This window comes from Convolutriloba macropyga, chromosome 5 (assembly GCF_964194025.1).
Source record: "Convolutriloba macropyga chromosome 5, txConMacr16.3, whole genome shotgun sequence".
Classification (NCBI taxonomy): domain Eukaryota; kingdom Metazoa; phylum Xenacoelomorpha; order Acoela; family Convolutidae; genus Convolutriloba; species Convolutriloba macropyga.
The window spans coordinates 32,741,346-32,755,936 of NC_134472.1; the positions used below are offsets into that span (position 1 = coordinate 32,741,346).

The window sequence follows — 14,591 nt, forward strand, 5'->3', positions numbered from 1 at the left end:
TACCCAAAACAGCAGGATAAGCCATTGGAAAATTTTTCATGTTCTAACTTCATTCACAATTTTTGAAATTTCAACGGTTTTTAGTACGAAAAATAGGATGTGTGAAGTAACTTTTATCTTTTTTTAAGTATCTTGTCTTCCAGAGATATAAGTAGTAAATAATAAGTTCGTTAAGGGCAGGGGGTATTCATTCGATACTAAACATGGGAATATAGGAAGTGATCATGAGTGGGCATTCCTAGGATCTTGAATATGTGATTTCAGGAGGTCATGGTGAGAGGGTAATCCTGTGATACTTAAACATGGGAATATAGGGGGTGATATTAATAGGGTCTTTTACGATACGTAAACATGGGAATATAGGGGGTTTTTCAAGTGTGTATTTTTTTACGATACTTAAACATGGGAATATAGGGAGTGATCCCCAAGTGGGCATTCCTGGGATCCTGAACATGTGCATATATGGCCTTATGCTGGGGGGGGGGGTAATAATACGACACTTAAACATGGGAATATAGGGGGTTTTTAAATGAGTATTTTATACGACACTTAAATATGGGAATATAGGAGGTTATTTCAAGTGGGTATTTTTACGATGAATAAACATGGGATTAACGAGGATTACCCTAAGCGGGCATAACAGTATAGGGGTGTAAGGATAGGGGGGAGTTATTGTAAATGGGTCATCGTTGAAAACCTTAACAGTGAAATAGGTTTGGTTGGATTAAATTGCAATTTTTTCTCAATATTGTTTTCTATGTATCTACCTGTTTCCTCTACAACAAAAATTGGGTGATTAGGCTTGAAGTGTCATTTCTCAAGGACCGCTCAATGGCAACGATTGCAACGTTAGATTTGAAAAGTATTCACGAGCTATATCAGGAAGTGAAAAAAAGAATATTCAGGGTATAGTGAAAGATATCTGTATTTCTTAGCAACTTGTTTTTACCTGGATCCTGACCTTGATTTGGATATTGCATTGAAGTCAAGACCCTATGGTGGTCTCATTCATTGGTATTGACAATTCTATACTTGACAAATATTTCATATACAAAATTTTAAGATTGCATGCTATTCTCCATGACGCTTCCGGTTTTGTCTTTGAACACAGCGAAAAAGGAGCAAGTTATTTTTACGTCTTGCCCTGTCCAGTCAAAAATGAGTATCTTGATCACGTGACAGGCATAGCTTTCTGTCTCTATGTGAAGACTTTTAAGAAAAATTTGTTCAGCTTATTGGAATGTTGAAACTGCGACCAGTTCTTCTTGATATTGAAGGCTTTCGACATAAAAAGTCGGGTTTAATAACCGAAGAGCTTTCTGTGTGTACTCATAACTACAGTGATACAATTTTTCGACCCTCAAGTTCATTCAATATAATTTCCTCAAGTGAACAAAAGTCTTACCAGTGGGTTTCAAAATTTCATGGTTTGGCTTGGGAGACAAGAGATTACCCCTATTGCTATTTGCAGCAAATTCTTCAAAGCATCAAACTTCGTTTTCCCTTTTCCGAATCTTCTTCTAAAGGATCTGAAAAAGCAGACATTTTGAAGAAGTTACTCCAAAACCACGTTATCAATTTTGAGACGTTATGTCCAAAGGTTGAAAACCTAAAATTATATAGCGGCATACCAATTTGTGAATTACATGCGGTAAGTTGTCCCAAACGACAACGAAGTAGACACTGTGCTACTAAGAAGGCCAAATTGTTTTACCAGTGGCTGACTAATCGTTTGGAAAAATCAACTCCATCTCTCCAAGTGAATTTGTCTCCAAATTTGACAGTTTACAGTTACATAACGGTTGAAGACAAGCTAACCGTTAAATTTGTTAAGGAAGAGAAATTTGATACTCGTGGTCAAACTGCGCTAAGGAAGCAACAATTTACCTGTACTGATACAGAACTAGAGACACTGAAAAAGTAGCTTTCACTCTTGGTGTATATCAAATTATACCATTTCTATGCAAGAGAAAGCGCGAAGACAAACTAACCCCTTTACCTATGCCCAAGCATGCAGTACCAGTTCAGATATCTCCAACAGATGAAAGTCTTCCGGCTGAAATCAAGCAGAGCATCAGAGACAGCAACGTAGTCAGTTTTGTTCAGAGATAAAACTGACTTCATGAATGCAAACTATGCTATTGCTTACCAATGAACTGATGAAAACTCGCAGTTTGTTTGTTATGAAATTTTTACTGTCAATAAATTTTGCATGAGCCTGAGCTTCAATTCATTGTTTAATTTAAAAAACTGTTTCAAATGAGCCAATCCGAGGACAACATTGACGCTGGAGGAGCTTTAACTGACTTAGTTTTTGACGTAAATCACCAAGAAAGGTGATCTTGGCAGTTTTGTAACTCTAGAGTTCCAAGATCTGAGGTCGTTTATTTTACCCAAATTTACACAAGAGTTTTTCTTATAGGTGTTTCTTTAGTCAAATTGGTGTTTTTTAATTAAACTCGATTGTGAAGAATCAACATTCTGGTTTTCACTCCTCTCTTGTACAGTTGGATACGCTCTACCTAACCCGAAACTATGAATAAAATAATTTCAACTATCGATAGACTTTTTATGGCTGTTAATGGCCCATCATGTTGTGGAAAAACTGAATTGATTTTCAAAATGTTACTTCAAAACACCTTCTCACCCATGTTTGAATCAATATTTTATTTCTACCAGCATGACCAGTCTAAATTTCAGTTCATTAAGAGAAAAATAGACATTCAGTTTATGAAGTTTTCAACTTTTGAGATAATATCTTATTTGACGATTCATAAGAAGAAATTTTTAATGATAAAGAGTTTTCTAAATTAGCGACAGCTGGACGTCATTAAAAAATCAGTGTGATTTACGTGAAGCACAACTTGTTTCAACAGAGCAAATGGTCCAGAACGATTGATCTTAATACAACACTCATTGTTTTATTTAAATCGCCTCGTGATGTTCAACAAATTGGTTTAATTGGTCGACAACTCAACAAAACACAATTTTTGAGAAAAAGTTACGAGTTAGCAACAAAGCAACCTTTTTGTCATTTATTAATTGATCTAGACCCAAAAGCTCCAGACGCATTACTTTACTCCTCTAATTTTGTGCCTCCAGGCCTCTCAATTTTTACTTACCTTCAGCAATAGCTGTTATTGCAAATCTAACCGATGAAAGAGAAAGAAATATGAATGCTTCAGCAAATGCTTCAAGTATCGGATATCAAGTTTAAAAAGTTAATCATTAATCAAGTCATCTACTAAAAAGTTTTTTATTTTCTCTGCGAATGCTTACTGAACGTAGTTAATGGTAATGTTCCCATTAACAAAAACTTGATAGAAACCGAAGAAAGTTCATTCAGAAAAATTTTATCTAACCAGAAACGTTTGAAGGCAAAAAGGAAATTTCTGTTAGAGAAAGAACCAGTAAAAACGGTTAGCTTTGCTTCTTGTTATCTGTACTTGAAAAAACCATAATGCATATTGAAGAATTCGTTCTGATTCCGAAGTGAATGTTCATGTCGAAACAACCATTAAAAAGCGAAATTCTCGACAACCCACCATATAGAAACAAAGCAGCTCAGTTAACACTCATGCAAAGAAATATGCCACGTTCCGAGGGCAGCGTGGAAACAGCAGATGGAGTAGTTCACACAGAGCCAGTGTTAACTGAGCGGGAAAAGAAGTAGTTTTATTGTACTTTTTGATATATTATCATTTAATCTCATTTGAGACAGGTCTCTGATGCTGCTAATAGGGGTTAAGTTTATCGATTTAATCGTTTTTGTTCAAAGCTAGTGCTTTCTATGACTTTGACACTAATTGTTTTCAATAATAATTATCGAGTTTTTTGAGTTTTGATAGTTCATCTTTTCAACTTTGGCGTCTCAACTGTTGGTATTATTGACTGGTCTCATTGGTTGCTAAAAAAGCTTCAATTGAAGCAAGTCATTTTAGTTCATAGCTATTGCTTTTTTGACTTATACGCTTGTTCGTTTTTTTTTTAAAAATCTTAGTGATTTCTTTTAGTTTTGCTAGTATTTGTTGTATTTGTTGCTGTCTTATCACTTAATCTCATTGATGACAGGTCTCAGCAGTGGTCTTTGAGGACTCTAATTTTTTATGTAATTTGTATCTTTCAGTAGTTGTTGCGTTCTATGACGTTTATACTAAATGCTTTCAAAAAGTTTGAGATTATTATATTATTAGTTAGAGGACTAATAGTTGAAATTTGATGTTATTAGTTAGAGGACTAATTGACATTTATCGACAGGAGGTTGCTAATGAGAAATAGAGGCAAAAAGTTGGCAGTTTGATTTCATAGCAGTTGTTTTCTGATGCTTATGCTCTCTTCTCAAAAAATAATATTTGAGTTTTTAGTCTTGCTTGTTTTTATTGTCCTGCTATGTTTTTAATTCGTCGTCTCAATCGATGATTCTTGCGACGTGACTTCTTGGAATTGAATTTTGAATTTGATTGGTTTCTACTGCTTTGCAGTTAAAATTTGTGTGCCTGACGTCATTTGTTCTGCTTTAAGGTCAATTGCGTGACTTAACCTGACTCACCAAAATGACTTCTGAACTCGCTTAATGAACTTTTAATTTTAATGAACATTTACTTGTTGAAGGTCAATAGTGTGCATCTAAGTAGTGCCAAACGTATATGACCTATTTCTTGAGTATAAGTAGTGCCAAACGTATATGACCTATTTCTTGAGTATAAGTCTTGGGATTTTGTTTTAGAATATTAATTTTGAGATATATAGAGCGTATGAGATATATAGAGCTTTTTTTAATAGAGCGTATGTGTCTCATAAAAATGATAGTCCGAATGAAACCAAAAAGTCTAGTGGTCTATTAAAGGACTGGTGGTCAATCTATCTGTCTTATTTCTTTAGTTGTTTCATTTCATGGAAGACCACAAGCGTCTATCGCGGCTATTTTCCGGCAATCTGCCGGCTATGTTCAGCAGATGCACTGCATACTACGAAAACACCACATTAAGAAGGCTTTTGTTCACTCTTCGACATCTGAGTTGGTCATGCATGTTTCCGAGCTGTAAGTCGACGCTGAGTATACGTAAAATTTGAGTAACCGATGTCGGCTTTTAAAAGACTTGTTGAAAGTTTGTCAGGATGTTCTTCATTTTCGTAAATGCATCTTTGGCTCGCTGAATTTGACCTCTCGGCGGTCTGGTATCTTAGGTATTTAAAACTGCTCACTTGTTTTAGTACCCTTTCTTGCTATACTTATGCATCACATGTTTGCTTCTTCGATACCATCATTAACGCGGTTTATTTCCATACCATTAACTGTTTACAGAGACCTTCATGGGTTTGCTTAGCCTAGCAATTTAACAACACAGACCAGGGCTGTTAGAGCCTGTTTCCTCAGGTTCCGTCACATTGAGTGCAGAGTTTGTGTTTGTATTGGGCACAAGTTTTTTTTTAATTGCTCTTGAACTAAGTTTGTAGCAATTATATTAGTCCTCTAGTCATGCTATTTCTCGCTTGAATGATTTTTTGTCTGTAACTTTTAACTTTTCGTCCTCAAAGTGGATAAATAGGTAAAGACCGGAGAGTATTAAGTAGCTGAGTAGCTCTTAGATCCTTGCAAGACTAAGTATACGATTCATCAAAACTTTTTTGAGGAGACATTTTCATAGTGTGAAGGTCGGTTCTTAATGTTTAAAACCCTAAAGTCTTCGGTTGTTTTTCTGCTATTGTGTCCCGGATGAGACGTTGGTTTTAATTGTTCAGAATAGGAAGTGTATATTCAGAGGTTTTTAAGTTGTCCAGTTTTCCTTTTATTTACTGCAGATAGCTGCAGTTAGCCTTTTATTTACTGCTGCCATCATCTAATCGCTGCAAAGCCAGCAGTTTTTAATTAAATTTTCTCTGATAATACGTCACCATCTTCAGAATCCAATCACTGAATTACATTCTCATTTCCTTTCTTCTACATTTTTGCTATTGAATATAAGTTTAAGAATAGAATTGGAATTTCAAAAGCAGCCGTCTCTCAAAGGCTATTTCTGGGCGCTCTCCACATTCTAATCGCTTTCAAATAAAGTTTTTAGCCATTATTTTAGTCCTGTTGTCTTTTTTAATAGGTCACAAAGCAATAGCTGAGGCTATTTTTGGCCTTCTCCTGGTTTTTTTTCATTTCGTCAAGATTTTGCAACCATATGACGTCACAATCACGTCAAGTCTTCTTTTTGTTCATTCGTTCATGCAATTTCAACTAAATTGCGTGCGTGACGTCATTTTTCACTCGTCTCCGAAAGAGTTTTAATCTTTCGCGTGATTAAGTTTTTGGTCACAGGTGTCTTACCTTGGCTTTACCTTAATTCAAGGAGATAGGATCAAGAGACCTTGTGTCACTCTAATTGAAGATTATTTGAGAGCAGCTAATAGAAGCAGCAATAAGTTACAGATTCTTAATTAAAATTTAACATCGCAGCATTTAGTATAAAGAAGTTACTTTTTGGTCTGTTTCTTTTACTGTGTTTTTGCCTACAGGTCTACGAAGCTATTGCGGCTATTTTCTGGCAATCTGACGGCTGTGTTATGCGATTTTTCGCGTGACCGATTTTCGTCTTCCACTTTTTTCTTTTTCTCCTCAAAAACGGATAAACACGTGAAGCCTAGAGGGCAATAAGTGTCTGATCATTTCTCTTACAACCTTATATGCTCTACTAGTCTCTAAGTATTCGATTCACTGAAACTGTTTTGTCAAAAAAATTAAGATGTGAACGGTGCTTCTTAATCTTAAAAATCTTGACATCCACCCCTAACGCTGACATCCGTAAGCCCCACCTAGGAAGTGCCAACGGCAACTGCTCGCCGGTAATTTGAGACCATTTTGCCCGACGTTTGTGGGTTTTTGAGTTCATTTTACCTGTTTTTAGTTTTAATGGGTCACCATTTTCCTGTGTGGTTCCTGGCTTATCTGAGTCTTGTTTTATTTGAATGAAATTTAGATTTAAGGCAGCAAATTTACGCAAATACGGTCGGTCAAAAAGCTAAATCGAAACGGGGTAAACCAATAGAGCCCGGGCACTAAGACAATGCAATGAGTTATCAAAGTTCGTTAGAGTGTACTTCTAATTGGTATTGGTATTAAGCGTTTTGTCCTCAATAAAGATGTTTAATTCCCCATATTTATTTGACTGCGGACCAAATAAGCACTTTTTGATACTTAGAAAAGCAATTGTCAATTTTTTTAAATTTTTTTCTCTAGTTGTTCAATCCAAGCTTCGATGTGTGGTAGACGGTGGCTTTATTCTGGCAGTTTGATTTCCCGGTTTTCATCTCTTTATATTGAAGAAAACCTGCAGCTTCATAGAAGATATCTTTTCCATGTATCATTTTTTCTAATTGAAGTGAGCTTCTCATAGTGTTTCGGTGCCAACACGGCGACTTCTGGGTGCATAAGAAAGTTTATCATATCGCGTGGCGATACTTTTTAATTTACCTTGACTCTGAATAGTTGCTACGATTTAGCGATTTTTTAATCAAGCATTTTGGGTGACAATAAATTTTGTTCCAATTTTTAATTGCTCTTGAACGTAGTTCATAGCAATTATTGTAAACGCGTGTGTCTTTTTAACGTCTCGAAGAGGAGTGTTGAGATTCTACAGGTTTTTTTAGCAGAAAGCAAGTTTATTCAAGACTTGAATTTTGAATTCTTTCTGTTCGAGCATTTACCTCAGTTTTTGATTGTTGACTTCTATTTTCGAACATTGGACTTTAACAGTAGCTTCGTTTGTAATGTATAGTAATTAGGAATTGCTGGTAATGTTCAAGGTGAAGAGCTCATTTTGAGATTTTTCGTTCCTATACAAGTCAACCCTAATTGTGTAAACTACATCGCACAACCCCCCCCCCCCCCCACTCCACTTATCTATCCCCCCACCGCCGAAACTGGTGTCATTTTTTACTTTAAATCTTAATAGTGGTATATGTTAACCTCTAATGTGGTTATTTGAAGCCCACTATAGAACTTCTTAGTCCCATTTAAGCTCCCCCTCCCCCCCCCCCCCCCCCGACTGAAGCAGGCTACAATTTATTAGAGCTCACACTAGTCGTTCAAGAGCAATTCTTCCGTCGTTTAGTCGGTTGTTTCTCAAATAAAATCAAATGTTCCATAATATGCAATTTAGTTATAAAGTAAAAGAGATATTTTCTACGTCCCTATTGTTTTGATAAATATTACGAATAGTTGCTGAATAATACAGTGAAAATTTAGTTCAGACGATTTTTGAAGTTTATTAATCTTCTACTTAATTTAAGAATTATTAGGTGGCGGTCAAGCAAGCCAATAGGCAAGCAAGCCGAATTTTGAAAATGAGGTCAAGTAAGTCGAAAAATTTTCGGATACCCGTATTTTAAGTTGCCCCTGGCGGGCCGGTGGGCGCGCGTCGCGGCTTTGCCGCGATAACCGGCCCGCTATTTCCGGATTACATCCCACAGCGGATGAGAGGCATGGCCATGAACAGCGGTCTGCTAAGGCCCGTACCCACTAGATGTCTAAAAATTGACGCATTTTTGTTTCTTTGGTGCATTGGAATACATTATGCACTATAATACTACGCGCAGTATTGATTGTAACGGCTGACAATGTATTATTTCTGATAGATTACATAACTATTGCATAACTTTCGGCTTGCTTTTCTGTTGGCTTGCTTGCCTATCGGCTTACTTTGCATTCGCCGAATTATTAATGTTCTACCGGAATTTCAATAGCCTATCAATTTTAATATTCCGAAGTTTTTGTATGAGAAGGGGTCGGAACATTAGCGAGCCTCCGTGTTAACCATTTGGTTATTTTCGGTTCAATTGGAAGCAAAGTTCCTGAATCTGAAAGTTTGCATTTCAGGCTGCTTTTTTTTCTCGCTGGCAACGCAAATGAAAATTACGCAAATACGCACCGCACCGACTGGATCAAAATTATTTTGAACTGGCTTGAAAGTGTAACGATCGCATCTTCAACCCGAAGACAAATCGGGTGGTTAAATTTGATTGGACAATAAAAAAGGTCTAGTTCTTTTGCTGATTTTATGAGTTTGGAAAAGTGATAGAAAATAATAGCGGCGGCCAAATGATAGCGCGTCAGCACTGTTCTATTGCTTTGCTTTGCAGGTCAGTGATTCGCCTTTATGACGTCACCACTAGCAAGTGCATCCGGGAGGTAGAAACGCCGGTGACGTTCCCAGTAGTCATTGGCCTTGCGTGCAGTTCGACAGGAAGCAGACTCCTCAGCAGTCAGACGTCCGCCAGTCACGTGACTGGATCTGTCATCTGCTGGGACCTGAAGACATTTCAGATTGAAAGACAGCTAGCTTTATCATCGCAGAATGGAAATGTCAAAGCACTGACCATGGATTTCAACCATAATGCGTCTCTCGTGGCTTTAGGTACGAAAAAGTTGCAATAGTTTGCGTAGTTATCGTTTTTATTACGCATTTTTTTATCATCAGTTTTAGAGGTCAAAAGAACGATTCATGCCGATTGTTTTTGAAAGCTATTGAGTAAAAACTACTTTGAATCTTCTAATTATTCGCTCAGCGCATTTGGTTCAGTGAAGTGAATATTACTTCTGACTCTTGTTGTGTTAGGGTGTTCCGATGGCAGTGTTCGCATATTCGACGTGCAGCAAAACGAGCAGCTTATGCACTGGGCAGCGAGCACTGTCAAAATGGTACACGTATCTGTGATCAACGTCAAGTTCAGCTTCGATGATACGTACATTTACACAATGAGCAGTAACGGTATATTGACCAAATGGTCGGCACTGAAGCCAGGCACCAAGTTCTCAGAATTCGCCTTATCACAGAAGTCCATTAACTTCAACGTTGGGAGCCACCATTCATTTCCAAAGTTGTTTGCTATCGACAATACAAATTCGAGGTATGTTCCATTCGAACTTTAATTCAATTATTATATCAAAAATGGTTGTTTAACGGTCATTAATTGCTCTCGAACGAAGTTTGAAACAATTATTCTAATCGTGTGTCATGAAAAAATTTGGCTTGACCGTTTTCAATATTTGTTCTAGAATATTCGTTCGCTTGAGCGATTCGACTTTTGGTCCTGCGAAGCAGGATAAACTGGTAAAGCGCGAGGACAATTAGTATTGGTGTAGGTCTCTTTGAGTAGTTATCACCGAATATGCCGAGGAAGCAGAACTTCATGGTTTGAATGCACACACCCCCAACCCTCCTACCCATTGCGGCTGACCTCTCTAAAGTTAAACTTGAACTAAATCTCATCCTTCGCCTGCCGTTTGGTATCAATTTGTCAGACGGTAGTCTGTTAGTTGTTTTAACGTTAATGCATGACCACCAACCTTCAAAAAACTATGCACTAAAACTTGGATTCTTTTCGCAACCTAGAAACGATCATTCAGTTAGTACTTAAAAATGATCAGAATAACAATAAGGAGGCTCGGCAATGTGCGATCCGAACTTGCTCATCCACGACTTAATTGTCTACCAATTAAGGTAGAGATGGGAAGCTTTCAAAAATTCGCATACTATTCGAAAAAAATGTGTAGGAGTAAAAAAATTAAAACTTAAAATACCAAATGATTAACATCAGATAAAATCCAAAGTAAACAATTTAACTTACTGAACGATAAAGCAGCTGGGACCTTCTCCTTATTGGGACTAGCTAACAAGTCGACAAAGAGATGAACAAAAAAGCGCAGAGTTCAAAACTCAATTGAATTTTTGAAACCAAATAACTTCAAAAGTCATAACAACCCTCAGCTTACATCTAACGAAAATATGAACCTGCAAAAACTTTAGCTTTCGGTTCATATTTAACACCCTAAGAATCCAATGGGAACTGTCATTAGTGCGACTCAGTCATTCAAGTGCTAAGTAACAATAGATACATACCGCGAACGATATAACAACAATATAACGCATTAAACTTCATAGGAAGCCAATGCGATCTGCGGTTATTAGCGAGATTTAGTAAGAAGTCTACACATTAAAAAGACATTCAAGACCATAAGTAAAAACACACATTTAAAATCATAAGTTATTCAGTGAAAACATTATATATGTTGTTTACTTGGGCCGTATTTGAACTTCAATAACACCTCTAAATATTGACCGGTATCAAAAACTCAACATTTATAGTGAAAACTCGATCTATGAGTTTTAGGAGCGGTCGAAGCACACACATGAAAGAGATAAGACTTCTAGCTTAACAAGTAGTTGATGGGACTTGTCATTAATTAGACTGATACAAGTTTTAAAAAAAGAGAAAAATTGGAGCCAAGCTGAACATCCATCGATATTTTTGAAAAATAATTTCGAAATCATAAAAACCATTACTTTTCAACGAAAGTTAATTTTTATCTACTTAGGCCGCCATTGGGAACTGCTTTGTTCAGAATATGTTTAACTAGAATATGAAGAAAATCAGAAACAGGCGAAAATCTAAGAATCAATTAAAATCTACGAGAAAATAGTCGAAGTCATAAAAACTTTAGGCTATTCATTAAAATTCTTTTTCAAGCTCTCTTTATATGTTCAATTGGGTTTCCTTTCAGCGCTAATGTGGCCTATTGTTGCTATGAAAATGCGATAAAAGACTAGATTTTTCTATAAAACATCTGAAAAGTCCTCAGTTAAGACATAATAACGCGAAACATATAGCTTTTTGTTTAAATAGAATCACAATAGGTTAGATCTTCAATGGAACTAAGCTTCAAGTTGAAGAATGCGAAAAAATAACGAAGTTCAAAAATTCTGATATTTAAAAAAAAATCTTTTCAAGGTCATAATAGCCATGAGTTAGCATCTGAAAGCATGTGAATGTTTCCAAAGTACTTCTTCGGAAAACCAATTGGACCATTGAATATTGCGAATGAGCCATTTGATTACAATTGAGCCATGAAAAAAATAAATACGGGCAAAACTCAAGAATTCGTTTAAAATTTTTAAAAACTGTGTATGAGCTATAATGTGAACGTGAGTGGCATCTCCCTTTGACTGATCTTCTATGAGATAAACTGGATTGTGTCCAATTGGCTTCAAGCAAAAAAGTGCGAAACGAATTTTAAGAAAGCACCCCTTCACAACGCAAATCCTTTGATTGTTGAAATCCACAATTAGACCACGACTGGACTTGTTAGCACTGCTCGAACTGTTTCAAAGCTTAGCGGCGTAATAGATAATTGGACAAAGAAGTCATTATATGGAAAAATAGATAATGAAATTTGGATATGACTTTAAATTGACAAGAAGACGCCAAAATTTTAATTCCAGACTGCTCTCATAGGAAGTGGAAGTAATTAGCTCTCTTTGGAGTTCGATAAGTTTGTGTACGTGGTTTTTTGTTTGTACTTGTGGCAATTTTAAATAAACTGCGCTAAAGAAGCATATTTTGTGTGTCATTTTTCATGAAAGGTCGAATTTTCAAAAAATTACCCAATATTTTAGCCACAAAGAGTCAGATAAAAAAATTCAGCAACCCTAATATATCTTTGGATGTAAAACTAATACCATTTTCGTTATTATTTTTAATTGCTCTCAAACGAAGTTTGTAGCAATTATATTAGTTCTGTCGGTCTTTTTTATGCAATTTTTCGCTTGACCGATTAGGGGCATTAAGTGCTCTTAGAGCTTTTCAGCTCTGTGTCAGTTCAAACTGTTTTGGAGACTTATACTTATGGTGTGAAGGGCGGTTCTTAGAGGTTGAGACACCTCCCCCCCCACCCCCCCCCCCACCCCCCTGTTGACCCCCCACGCCCACTATTGCCTCCACTCCCCACCGCGCTGTTGCCCCCCCCCCCCCAACCCAGTGTTGCCCCCTCATCAGCCCCACGTGCACCCCCCCCCCCCCCGTGGCTAGCTACTGACGAAGCCAACCGCTCGCCGGTTGTTTGAGAGCAATTCGCCCGACGTTAGTCGGTTATGTTTATCATTGTAGCAAAATTGGCAAAAATGTTCTCAAAAAGTATGGTAAGTGTGAACAAAAACAACGGAATCAGGGGAATGTTTTCAAAAATCTAACAACGATGACTCCTCGGAAAAAAGTTAAAAGAAATCTTTTCTATGTGGTATTTTTGCTTAACGGGGTTTTTAATGATACCTTTCAGAACTCTTCGATGAAAATATCTATCGAGAAAAATTGACAACAGAAAAAACACTGTTGAGCATATGGCTCCTCCCCACTAAGGTGGTCGGAATAGATATATGTTTGGTCCCAAGTTATCATTGCTAAAAATGCCGGCGTTACTTGACCCGGCATTAGAAAAGGCGACCCCTATTATAGTAGTGAATGACATCCGGACTTACTTTTGATGGGACCGATTTCCGAATGAGTTAATCTTTGTGGATTCTAAAGGAAATAGGTTGCCTTGCCTTCTTTCAGGGTTTATTAATTGCTCTCAAACGAAGTCCTGTTCTCTTTTTAATACAATTTGTCGCTTGACCGATTTTTCGTCAGAAGCATTTGACTTTTCGCCCTCAGAACGGGATAAACAGGTAGCGCCCTGAGGGCATTAATGGGCCGAGTACCCAATCACCATAAGAGGTCGCTTGAGAGCAATTCGCCCGACGTTAGTCGGTTACGTTTATTTTTTGCGTTGATGTAGGTTTCTGGTGCCTTGTGAGAACGGTGTGCAGATTTTGACTTCGAGCACAGAAGATGGCTTCAGAGTGAGTCAGAAAGTGTCGAACTGGCCTGGCAAGGCTGCCTCTTGTCTAGACTGGGCAGCCTCTGCTAATATCCTGACTATAGTCAGTGGTGCTAACTCCAATAGTTTACTTGTCCGCCACATGCTAGCCAAATAATATATTTTTTACAGTCCAACTCCGACGGTTGCTGTTATTTCAGTAAATATGGGAGATTTTTTTTTTAAAAAAGACGGGTATAATAACGAAAATCATATTTAATCTGTGCCCGCGTCTCGTCTATGAAAATCGTCGGAGCTTGAAGTGGGATATATTTTGTTCTGTTGTCATGGCTCTTCTTTTCTCAAAAGTATCATGAAATTGCAGGTTCAAATACCAGATGGGTAGCGAAGTTATATCGAAAGAATTTGGGACTTCAACTTTAGACATCTCACAAAAATTTCTTCGATGGCTGCTCGACGAGACAGTCGGGAGAAAAAGAAGCGTTTCCATTTGTGTTAACTTGATATCAAAATTCCAATGAGATTTATATTCCAGCTATTAGATAAAATTTATTTATTTTCCTTGTAATTTTCTTTAAAAGTAATTTGCCCATTCTGTTTTCTCTCGAGGTCTAGGACAAAATTTGGTGGTGATGGTTTCTGCCCTACTGATATTCTATAGGCTATACAAATTACTGTCAGTGCAAAATTATGCATTAATTTGTAAGCACATGGTAATGAAAACAAAATTTCACGGCAAACTGGCCCCAGTTTTCCTTAATTTTACAATTGTTATTTATAGCCGCCGTCAGCCTCCCGAAAGGCTATTATTTAGGCGCTCTCCTTTTTTACAGTTCAAGGATTTGGTTTGTATTGGCGTGCTGTCTTTTTTACAATCCAAGAATTGAATGGGATTGTATGGGTGCTGTCTTTTTTACAGTCCAAACAATATAGGTTGTATTGGTGTGCTGTC

The 14,591-nt window shown here is 37.2% G+C and overlaps 1 protein-coding gene across 1 annotated transcript in view; it reads left to right on the top strand.

The window, feature by feature from the left end:
* The window catches only part of LOC142339337 (WD repeat-containing protein 91-like), a 103,966-nt gene extending 89,730 nt beyond the window's left edge, over window positions 1-14,236 (top strand). Inside the window, exons 9-11 of the mRNA XM_075389315.1 lie at window positions 9,127-9,401; window positions 9,603-9,894; window positions 13,598-14,236. Of these exons, the coding sequence (XP_075245430.1) occupies window positions 9,127-9,401; window positions 9,603-9,894; window positions 13,598-13,796 (766 nt within the window). The 3' untranslated portion in view covers window positions 13,797-14,236. The remainder of the gene's footprint in view (window positions 1-9,126; window positions 9,402-9,602; window positions 9,895-13,597) is intronic.
* Window positions 14,237-14,591: the final 355 nt, after the last annotated feature.